General features: G+C 34.6%; 1 protein-coding gene across 19 annotated transcripts in view; it reads right to left on the bottom strand.

Annotated features, from left to right (window-relative positions):
- Positions 1-12,078, bottom strand: part of LOC136846746 (chloride channel protein 2-like) — a 169,825-nt gene that overhangs the window by 9,891 nt on the left and 147,856 nt on the right. For 7 of the 19 annotated variants that reach the window (XM_067117929.1, XM_067117928.1, XM_067117938.1 and 4 more), the window contains 8 exons: positions 8,321-8,359; positions 5,522-5,664; positions 3,747-3,785; positions 2,570-2,817; positions 2,230-2,405; positions 1,832-1,952; positions 1,494-1,634; positions 1,092-1,178 (listed from right to left, as the gene is read on the bottom strand). In XM_067117929.1, coding sequence (XP_066974030.1) covers positions 1,092-1,178; positions 1,494-1,634; positions 1,832-1,952; positions 2,230-2,405; positions 2,570-2,817; positions 3,747-3,785; positions 5,522-5,664; positions 8,321-8,359 — 994 coding nt within the window. The remainder of the gene's footprint in view (positions 1-1,091; positions 1,179-1,493; positions 1,635-1,831; positions 1,953-2,229; positions 2,406-2,569; positions 2,818-3,746; positions 3,786-5,521; positions 5,665-8,320; positions 8,360-12,078) is intronic. The other 12 variants (XM_067117933.1, XM_067117934.1, XM_067117931.1 and 9 more) reach the window with 4 other exon arrangements.

Genomic DNA, 12,078 nt, shown 5'->3' with positions numbered 1-12,078 from the left:
CATGGCTGCTGAGATATCTCCAGGTGTTACACTGAGTTGCATCATGTTGAACTGTGACCAATACAACCAATGCTTTCAAGCCTTGGAATATACCTACCCTCTATACAATGACCTTCCATGTGATCTTTGGCTTGAGTATCTTTGATGGCACATTTAAGCACACTTTCCTTTGATGACGTACTGTTTTAGCTGTTATCTGTATTTGTTTACTGTCTTCGTTATTAAATACCAAATTAATATGTTCACATCTATACTGTTATACATACTAGCTTTTATTACACGTCAATGAACATGGGTCATTTGGAATAAATAATCTAGTCTTAAAATTTACTTAAATAAGACATTTTCTTTTACTGTGACCTCTTCCTTTCCCTTCTCTACTCCTCTGTCTCTTTGCAATGTTCATTCTACTATGGAATGATGAAACAAATAATTTATTTTACTCTCATTTCTATCTCTTTCCTAACCTTTTTTCATTCTGTATCTCTTTTCACAAAGTTTTGATCTCTCCTTTCACATAGTCTTTTACATTAACATTTCCTATCACTAGTTAGCCACAGCTGACACACAAATAGTGATGCCTACACAAGATAAACTCTTCTTCTTGGAAACATTAACTGATGATATGTTCAGAAAGGCTGACTGAGCAAATATAAAAATAAAATTCTGTCTTCCTGAACTTCTAAAACAAACAGGAACCTTCAAAGCACTTGATATCTAATTTATACCACATTTTCTTCAAACTATACTCCCTGTTATCAAAGCAGTCTCCCAGTATACCCTGCACCAAAAAGTCTGTTAAGTAACAGATATAAAATCTGGGATTAACTCTTAATATTTCAGCAATAAGCAATACTGTATCTTAAATGATGACGTAACACGAGACTCAACACAGACTGGTATTACATATCTAACATATATTATTTGGCTTTGTGGGAATCATTTCAAATCAGCCTAATAAAAAATCTGGATGATGATGATAATAATATTTCATAAACCACAAGTAATACCATTGCCGAGAATGAAAATCAGATAAAAAAAAAATTAAGACTATAATCAATAAATAAAGGACCATACAGTAAAGTACTTACCTCTTTTAGAGCCACAACTCCAATAATTCTACCTATTGCTGTTACATATGCATGGTTGAGGCCTAACATTGAGAAGAGAGAATGAACCTGAAAAGTAAATGTTCAGTTATTTATCTTTAATCACGTATGTTAAAAATATGTTAGTACAGTTCCTTTTTTTGAAAATTTAACCAGTTTACAATAAAACATCTGACATTTAAAATTTTTTTAATTTTTCAAAACCTTTATTGTATTAAGCCATGTAGGGGGCAGAGGGCCATCAGTACCTTCACATGGTGCAATGTAATCATTACTTACGGTTCTTTGCATTTATATTTACATTTAAGTAAATTCTTTTCTTTCTACCCTTAGGGTATATTAAATTTCATAATTTCTGCAAAGGCAAGGTAAAAATGAGCTTACCTTAAGAAGTGATGTTCTTTCAACTAGTTGGAAGGGTGCAGGATCAATATGGCATTTACTAAAATCAACTTCTTTGTTGAGTTCTTCCTCCTCCCATCTTCTCTGCTCTTCTAAGGTCATCTCGATCATTCGATCTGCAGGCTTTGGTAAAATGGTAATGTTAAATGTACTGTTAAAGCATGTGCACATGCATTCAAAACTCTTGACTTTTCACGTGAATATCCTGATTATAATACTAATATTTAAATCATACTCCATGTAATGGTTGCTGTTGTACAGAACCTACATTGTTTAAGTATTGAAATACTGAAAAGACTAAATAATAAGTAGTCACTTACAAGAGATACTCTTTTGGAAGCACTTGTTGGTGTAGCAAGATTTTGACTGCTATGAATACCTTTGTCATCCATCTTTAGTAAACTTGTTTTTCGTAAAACAGCTTCAAAAGCTTGTCTTAGTCTGCAAAAGACAATCACCAGTAAGAATAAACCATCAGTCAAATTTGGAAAGATACAACCACTGCAGTTTTTAATTATTTCTGTGCAAATAGAAAAGAAATGAATTACAAGCTGTAATCAGCTGTTATAATCCTATCCAGAACAAATAGGATATATTGATGCAGAGACCACCAAACTAAAATTCAGAATAATACAAACTAATGAGTTAATAAGAACAAGAGCTAGCCTGCACCTCATCAAAAATGAATAAATATAAAAGAACATATTAATTTCTCTACCTGGAATCGCCAGCATGCACAGTGGCATATGGCGTGTGCTGAGGTGATACAAATGGTGATGAAGGCGCTGGATGAAGGATGAAACTGTTAGTTTTCTTCAAGATGGATTTTGGTAGCGGAGACCTTAGGGCTGCTTCTGACGGTCTGTGTAAAGCTGATTCTGATGCTGTTGGAATCTAGTAATTGAAAAGGCAAAATCTGTATTCTGTACATATTCCTAGTATCTCGAAAATTTTTCGTAAGATTAGTGTCAGCCTTGCATTAATAAATGATTTACAAAAGCCAATTACAACTCACGACACTGATCTAAGAAACAATGTCATCTTTTGTAAATAATTACCTCCACAGGATCTATCTGCAAAGTAACGGTGGATTCATGTCTTGCTGGGGTATCTACTTTGACAACCTCAAACCTGGATGGTCTCCTCTGTTTATCTTCTGTATCTTCAGTGAGGCTACTCGTAGTAACAGATATCACAGGGCTAATTGCAGTTGGAGCTGAACTGGTTGTAGGCGTTGATGTTAAAGTAGGTGTTGATTCTGGAGAAGCAGTGGTAGAAGGTGGAGAACTGTCTGGAGACTGATCTCCTAAAAAAAATGAAGAAACAGGAAATGATGGAAACACTACTAATGTAGTTGTAAATAACAACAGACGCACACATGCTAACCTTCTTACAACCTTAATCCCATCTTCCTATGGGGTCAACCACTTGATTCTTCCTTTTCCGCAGAATTCTATTATGGTATCTGTGTTCTACACCCAGCAATTTCATGTCTCTCTACATCACCACTCCATCAAATTCTCTGCCTACCTCTACTTCTACCCTCTGCGGCCATATCTTCCAGAAGTAACACTTATCCAAGTAGGTGTAGGTATTATGACTCTTCTAGTGCCCACAGGAGCCCAGCTGACAGTATCATATAATATTCTCCTGGGGTTTGTGCAAAGGACAGGTCCAAACCACCTCCATCTCCCTTTCATCATTATCTCATTGACACATGGAACTTGAATAATATCCCTTGTTTATTATCATTCCTAACTTTATCCTGCCATATAACTCATAAAGTGTCAGTTATGGTGTAATTTATTTTATTATTTTGTGGCTAGAAAACTTCCAGAGAAAATGAGATGATGTATTCAAAATATATTTTCAAAAGATTCCAAATTTCACACCAAACCTCTAAAGAAATGTGGTAAATTTACTGAAAAATACACATCACTGTATAGAAATTAAATAAGAATGAGCGCTATTTATGGGTTATTAATAAAATTTCTCCACAATTCCACACCACACAGTATTTAAACACTCAAGGGCTGATAGTAAAAGAATTAATACTAAACTTAGTTGGGATATTTCATAAACTGGAAGCTTATGAAAAACAGGAAATATTTGAATATGAAGTTATTCTGTGTATGGGTGTAGTAAAATCACGCACACTGTTATATAAAAGCTGACAGGTTATCCATGCCATGCCTATAAAAATTTCTGTTAGTATTTTCCATTATGCCATCATACCTCTGAAATTAAAACCAATGCCTGTAGCCGCTGCAAGTGCTGAGATATAAAATAATGAAATGCATTAAAGTTGCTTAATATTTCAAGCATATGCTAGCAAAGTCCACCAACTACATCTAAATTTTATAGCAAAAAGAGGTTAAAATGGATCAGAAAACTATACATTAATTCTGAAATATTCTATTGATTACATAAAATTATTTAGCTAGAACACATATTTTATTCAAAAACTGGATAAAATTTCATGGCAATTCTAATTTTTCAATATAAACATATGCTGCAGATTTGCCAACATTGAACAACACATTAATTGCCTGTTGTGATTTCACCAACTCTAAACCTATATTAGCTGAACTTTCTATAAAACAAATACAGTGCATATACTATCTAAAGCATAACAAGAAGTGAGAAAAAACTGGAATCTTCTCCAATTCAAAACCAGCTTCCTTGAACATCATAAACTTTGAAACTTGTATGAGAGCAGCTCTCATGTTCAGAAGAATAAAACCTTTTTCATAGCTTTTGTAGGTTAAAAGGTTCTTGTGTTATTAAGGGACAGCACAATCAGAGCTGACTAGGTTAGGTGTTAAACAACCTTTGGAAATAAGAGCCATAAGTATTTTAAGGAAGATTCTACGAAAAACATCTACCTATTGGCTTCTTTGTCCTCAGACAAGGGATGCATGGGTTTGTAGGTTGTAAGAGAGCTACACCTCCTAGTAGGGGAAGATCCAGGTGTAGGTGGAAGAGGAGTGGCAGGTCATGAAAAGGAGGATCTAGAAGGATTCGATTGTGTCACCGTAGGAGTGTCGCCCCTGAGGAACCTGGCCAAATCTTTCTGACCTTCCTCCTTTTACCATATGTACTTCTCCCACTGAGGTGAGGTCCATGAAGCATATTCATCAAAGGGAAGGGAATGAGTACACTCCCAACCCCTACAGTAAAAGCAAAGTACATGTAGGTCTCCTGATATGGGAGGCTTAAAGCAACCACAATGCCTCCCTTTACCCCCTCCCACTCCCCAACACTGGCACTTGTGTTGTCTTCTAAATGGAAAAAAACAAAATCTGAGGACACTATGCAAAACAATACTAAAAGATACAAAGGTGAAAGGGAAAAGGAAGCAACCTACCCATCCACATCCAAGAATCCAATGAGTGCATAGGGAAGAGGTAGCTGGGTGTCCTTTCTTGATGGCAGCTGAAGAAAGAGTGAACTGGTGAGAGGGGGGTTAACCCCTCTCTCCCCCCCAATCTCCACCCATCAGCACCAGTTAACTACAGTATCTTATTACCAATGTCCAATGGCCACTCAATCTTGCACTGAATGATATTGCATATATGAAATAAATGACAGATGCATTTGTAGACAAACAATATTGACTTCCATACAGACAACTGCTGTTCATAAACATCTATGAATGACAGTCTACCTTTGCACCAGATTTGACTGACACGCTATTAACTGTGGGAGGAGCTGTAAAGACAAGGTCAATGTAACAGGGCACATTAGAGATGTACAAACACTCAGTTTCCCTAAATGTGCATCCTGGCCTCGTAGCTTGGGAGGTAGCATGTGTGGCTCGTAACTGGATGACCTGTGTTAAAATCCAGAAATGGATGAGGAGGGACAGAGTTGCACGTTCCCTAAACGTCCAGTGTGTCTGTTGACCTAAACAATTAATTAAGTACCTCGTTGTTAAGATGACTGTGGTCACAGCCAAGTCGGAGACAGAAAGAGAAAAGAGCACAGAATACTACATATGAAATACGTACCTCCTCCTATTCCTGCCACCATTGCTAGGCCTGCTGATGGGACTGGTCTTTTTCCTTCCTCAATATCCATGAGCCTCTTTTTCTTTTCCTCTTCTCTTTTTGCTTCCTCTGCTTCTTGTTCCATCTGCTCAGCTTCTAGGGCTCTGTAATGTAAATAATTTTTTAAAAGAAAGTACAGTACAGCTCAATGTTACTCTGGAGAGTAAACAAAGCTTTAAATAAAGTTAAAAATTATGTTGGGGGTATCAAGAAACATATTTATATAAAGCTTCACATTAAAATATTGCTACTTCATGGTATTCAGCCGATGTAGGAAGAGTGAAAAGAATGTACCGCAAAATATAACTGTTCTCAACTTAACTAACAAAACTATGATGAAAATCACCATTCATCAAAAATAGTTACAGATTTGCCAAGATGAAAATAAACAAATCATGTCCACCTCCTTCCCTTATTAACTAATGAAGGGATCAATATGTGAATGTAAGGTAAAAGTACAACTTATAGCTCCTGGCCAAGGCAGTCATAAATCACTATATTGAAAAACCTAAAAATTATAGTAACTGAAGAATGCTATACTGAATGTAATATAAATAAAATAGAAAAAATACATTAAAAGACAGAGGATAAAAGCTGCTTATGATCACCAATTTAATACAAAAAATCTGATTGCCCTCAAAACCAGCTTGAAGGCATTGAACTCTCCTTCATTCATATAATATTAACTACACACACATATATATATTATTCAGGTGGTACCTGGCACCAATTAAACTATCTGAAGTGATGAATCAGCATGGGTTACTGTCTACAATTCCTTACTATGTACACACTCCAGTGAACTTTATGAAATAAACTGGTTGGTTAAATATGTAGGACCCACCTGAGGTTTATGAAAACCCCCTTTCTCTACCTTATTTGAATGGAATGAAAACAGTGCTGGAAACTCTCCTCTTACACTGCTGCCTGTTTACTTTGGACAAGATGCATGGAAAGTGGATGGTCTCCCCTTCCTTTTGCTGAGAATATGCTAGTGCATTAGCCCCTTCGCATAACAATAACGAACCTTCTTAATGTTTACATTTTCAGATAATTAAGCAGTTTTTACCAGCTCGGCTACCTCCTCATTTCCACGGATCCGATTACAGGGAGTTAGAAAAACTGCAAACCATTCCTAAGAATAAAGCCAAGTAGCATGGTCTTTAAATATCATTACTCTTCCTGATACAAATCATTACTGTTTAAAATTAAAAAAACATTTCAAAAATAAAATTGACCTTTCCTGTTAGGCATAAAAGATCCAACATGCTTTGCAATGATTACAAGACAACCTGCATTATTACACTGCAGTGGGAGGCTGCAGCAAAGTTGATCTTCAAGCCAAAATTAAAACAGTCACTTCCTGATAGCCAAATATGAAAGTTAGTTTCAACCCTGAAGTAGTCTCAATTAACATACAAGCCACTGCGAGTTAAAAGCTAAGCATTACCACCCAAGCCATGGGAGAAAACATTTCCTTTCCTGCTCAGAGCAGGAGTAACTCTGGATTATGTTATGTAAATACTTTCAGAGTTGTGTTTCCCGTCCTTTAGTAAGCATCAGGTACAGCTGCCCAAATGGTAGGACCTGGATTCAGGTGAGCTCAGCATATGAGCACCTGCTCACTTGTAGGTTGACACCTCTTTGGATAAAAGCAACATGGAGGTGTCAACTTCCAAGTGTGTGTTTGTGTAGGTATACATGTTTTATGTATCATTAAAAAAATAATATCTCTCATTTTGGAATTCACCTTAGGACCATGAAGTCCACTCAACCGCAATAAAAAAAAATGACACTCATGAGCAATAAATTTCTTTGATAAAATTCAACTGAATTCAAGGTGATAAATTACAATCTATTAGTTGTCATTATTCTTTTCATAACTTTTGTAAGTCATATGGTAGATTTCTCAAAGTTTACTAAGACTATAGACACTCCATGGAGGTTCTCATTGTACTTTCTACCTTACAATTGTCACCTGAAGAAAGAAACAACTCGTATGAAATACATTTATAATGCAGAACTCTTTTCCTATTATGGCACAAGGTCAAACTGATCATAAACGTCTCATTTACCCATGCAACTAAAATGTACACTTACAGGCTACATCAAACTTCATGTAGCAAATGAAAGTGCAGCTTAAATATTGTATCTTTTTTTGAGGATATTTTAAAAATAAACACAACTCCCAAAGCTACATGTTGTACACCTCTGATTGTACCTGGTATAAGTGTGCTGAAATAAATCCATTCTTTTAATCTTGGATATTACAAGTGTTTAGACCTTATAAACAACACTCTTTTTGTCAAAAACATATACAGGTAAACTCAAAAAATGAATAAACATAACAGGCATGACATACGAGAAAAACTCTACAACAACAAAATCTGACTATAGAAATATATTATTAACTGAGGAAACCATGCACGGAATATAATATACACGGAAATCTAAGAAGCATGAAATGTTAAAAGAACGTCGTCTACATTAACTGCTCTGCAAAATACATTCTAAGCTAAGAGTTATCTTCATCTATGGCATATCTACGCAAAGCCTGTAAATACCAATTACTCTCTACTGCAAAGCATCTACAAAATCAGAAATAAAACAACAAACGCCACCAATACCAATGAAACTAATCACGTTTTATCTTCTTTAGGCTCACCAAACTTTGAGTACATCTCACTAAAAAAGCAGCATTTCGCTCTACGGTAACTCTATCTACTATGGTTGCATTCAATTCTCATTTGCTTCACCTACCCACATAACGTATTGCGCCTCCTCATACTTGGTAGTTTACTGATAAAGACAAAGAATCATTATCAGTTAATGGGACAGCACTTTAAAAATGATCTTGTACTGTATAAGAAAAAGAATGACTAAGATTTTAGAAAACTAACTACATTACACTATAAGGTGACTATGAGATTTATAATACTACTGTTTACAGTAAAAGTAGCAGAAATTGTTTTAAATGATATGATCAGACAATATTTTTTTTAATGTAATTATTAGCAAACTTTTCTTAACTCTAAAAGAGAAACTCGGTGGTTAGTCTGGATTAGGATACGAGATTTAGGTACAAGTATCAAACTTAAGTTGGAGTTTTCTTAACCTACGAGACTTTTGGGTGTTCAAAACTCATCTATTTTGAAACATTCTGTTCTGGCTTGCATATAAGAGCTTTGAAATCGTTTTCTTTTATCATTTTTCATAAGATAATGCTGTTGTTGGTGCAATTTTGAAACAAAATAATGGTACTGTGTTTTATTTTTTACATTTCAAAATGGAAAACCACCAGTATTACATAAAACAATTTACGTATTGAGGATAGCCATGAAATGAAATTTCCTCACAAATATTTTGCACCATAAAAATCACAGACTTCTTTACCAATTATATTTATATATTATTACCATTTATGTCAGTAACTATATATAAAAAGTATGGATAAATAGGCAAAAATTATCGTGATTTTCTATTTTGGATTGGTTTATAATAGTTCTCTTTCAACAGCCCCTTTCAGCATAGGAGATTTATTTCAACCCTCCCCCAACACTCCAGACATCATACTGTATCAATACTGTACTACCCAATGTCAAAATATTTATGGTTAGTTTTGTTTTTTTATGGATGACATCAATTGACACCATCAGAAACCAGAGGGATGGAATTTGCATGACGTCATTTGACATCAAAAGTGTCTCATTTTAAGAAATTTAGTAAATGATCCTTAACCTAAAACAGGTTTATCCTGAGTAACAACAAGCAACGACACAGACGAACTTTAAACATGATAACTTAATCTGAAGAACATAAATATCTTTTTCACTTTGGACACATAAATACTGTACTGTGATTCACTGCAATGAAAAGGGGCCCTTAAATTCTTTCAGAAATGCCATGAGACAGACATATTTTTCTGTCTTTATGAATAACAGAGCTTATTTCTTAAACAAATTATTAACACTTAAATAAAATGAAAGCTGGTACTAACACAGGATGAGGTAACAAAGAAAATTAATCCTAATGTGAATTATTTCCTTTTTATCGGCTAACACAAACTTTTTCAAATGCTGAATACATTTCAACTGAATGTTTAAGAGACATGAAAAAATTAAGGGGAAACGTTTGTTGCCTAACTTGTAAGTACAGTACTATGATAGACAAAACAAGCCGTGGCCATTACAGAATTTCTGCTACATGAAATGGATTTTTAATATATTATTTTAGTCTAGTATCTATAATTAAGTGTTCACATACAACACATAATCTTGCCAAGGTCAAATGAACCACTGAGGATATTGTTCGACGACCTTGAGCCAATTTAAAAACGTAAAGGACATGCAAACAAATGTAAAGCAGCATGGTCATCTTGTCTTTCAGAATGACTTTGCTGTTACAAAACTTCAGTGCAGGTAACAAATGGTGGGACCTTAGCCAATCTTCTCCCTTCTAAATACAATGAGTAGAAAACATTCCATGTTCTACCTTCTAAACACAATGTCATTTAACCCTTTAAAGACAACAGAAAGTTTAGTTCACAAATATTCTTGGACCTGCAAAACAGCAGTCCTCCTAATGTCGGATAATAATACCGTACAGCAGTCATAATAAGAGAGAGAGAGGTAAGTGCAACTCTGCTCTATAATAACCACAATTTCCACTTTACTTTTCTATCTTTTTGAACTTTGGGAAATCACTTAATTCTGGGTAAACTTTCCATTGAGATGTATGGTACAGTCACCTAAAATTGCTGTCACCTCAATTTAAAAGTCCAAAGACTGAACACATTTAAGGCTGTAATGTAAAACAGCAAAATCTCTAAGTGATACCTGATACAAAAGAGACAGAGGTAGCCTGAAGGCGAACCAAGGAAAGATTAGCTAGTTTTCAGTAGACAGAAAAAGAACACCCCATTACTGCTTAACTTTTAACTACTACAAGAATAGGCATTTGGCTGCTCAATGTCCATACTGGTGTAACTGAGATGAAGAATTTTCAGTACTAAGTGGGAAGGAAGAAACCTAATACCAGGAACTTATAAAAATAAGCTGCAATGGATTCTTACTCAAATCTGTACAAACATCCACATCAAGGTAATTGATGGCAGTAATTACTGTAAACAATCAGCAAAGAAATCACAAGATAACATCACTGCTTAAACAACACTCCCAATGGTTACCATCAATGATAGCACAGTATGATGTAATTTGACAAATAAGCTGGCAAAGTGCTCCTTCCAAAATTAATGAATTGCAGATTCACAACAATTTATAATCTGGACATTCCAGGTCATGTAAATACGAAAAAGCATTAATAATATTTAGAATAATGTCTTGCAGTGATTTACATGTTTGGTTTCTCTGGCTCTACCTATTGTCTTTGCTTCTAAATTTTGTGACTTAAATAATGTATCACTTATAATTTTGAAGAATAATAAATGGAGGTCTTTTTATTGCAATTATGCCTTAAAATACTTCAGCCACAAAGTGAGGCTTAACAGTTATGATCTCAAGCACCATATCATATTACGATTTTCCTAGCTTTCACTAATCCATCTTAATATCCAAGATATGATCTTAGTAATTTGGTCTAATATTTAATGTAAAAATAACTATATGGAAAAATATATCAGAGCTTCAAAGATGAAGGGCAGGAAAGACAATTATAATAAATAAAATCTAACGTAAATAACTTTGTACTTCCAATAACAAACCAATATATCACAACACTATGAACAAGGCATAAGAATCCACACATGACCATTTTAAAAGAAAGAGTCACAAGATTTGCCCTCCAGGCTTTTTCTGTTTGTTCTGTCTACAATTTTGATTTCCTGTTTTCCACGATTCGAGTAACACGTCCTTACTCAACAAGCAGTTTTGTCACTTAAGATGCAGTCAGTGTTCACCCTTGTTCTATTCTCATCCATGCTCAGACCACATAAATGCCAAATTCCCTTTTTGAGTGATATAAGGATATTTAAGAAAATAAAGTATTTTATGTTAAAACTTAATATAAATTGCAAAAGTAAAACATTTTGACTTTCTGAGTAGTATATGGATATTTAAGAACATGAAGGATTTTTGGTAAAACTTATTATAGATTGCAAAAGTAAACAAGTAAACCATTAGTATGTCATTTCAGAAGGGACTTCTTGTTCTTGCTATAAATCTACAGAGGTAACATTGATTCATTATTTTGTCATTGGCCTTAACCTGATTCACTATTCTGGTCCAATGTTCCTGAGATATAGAAATATAGAAATTCACTGAAAAAAATACAGCTTCCTCTTATATTATATAACTGATGCAAGGTTTAATAAGATATTAAAAGTCCTATCACTGGAAATCTTATAAAAAAAAATGATTTAAAACCTTCATGATGATGACATACCACAATGTCCCAGAAAGAGAGTGCAGGCTGAGAAGATAATAAGCATGAGAGTTCAAAGAAGAAAGGATAAACATTTTAAATGTTTCAATGATACATACAAGAAACAAAAAGGCACATAA

Source organism: Macrobrachium rosenbergii, chromosome 15 (assembly GCF_040412425.1).
Source record: "Macrobrachium rosenbergii isolate ZJJX-2024 chromosome 15, ASM4041242v1, whole genome shotgun sequence".
Classification (NCBI taxonomy): domain Eukaryota; kingdom Metazoa; phylum Arthropoda; class Malacostraca; order Decapoda; family Palaemonidae; genus Macrobrachium; species Macrobrachium rosenbergii.
This window is presented reverse-complemented; position numbering and strand designations above follow the sequence as displayed.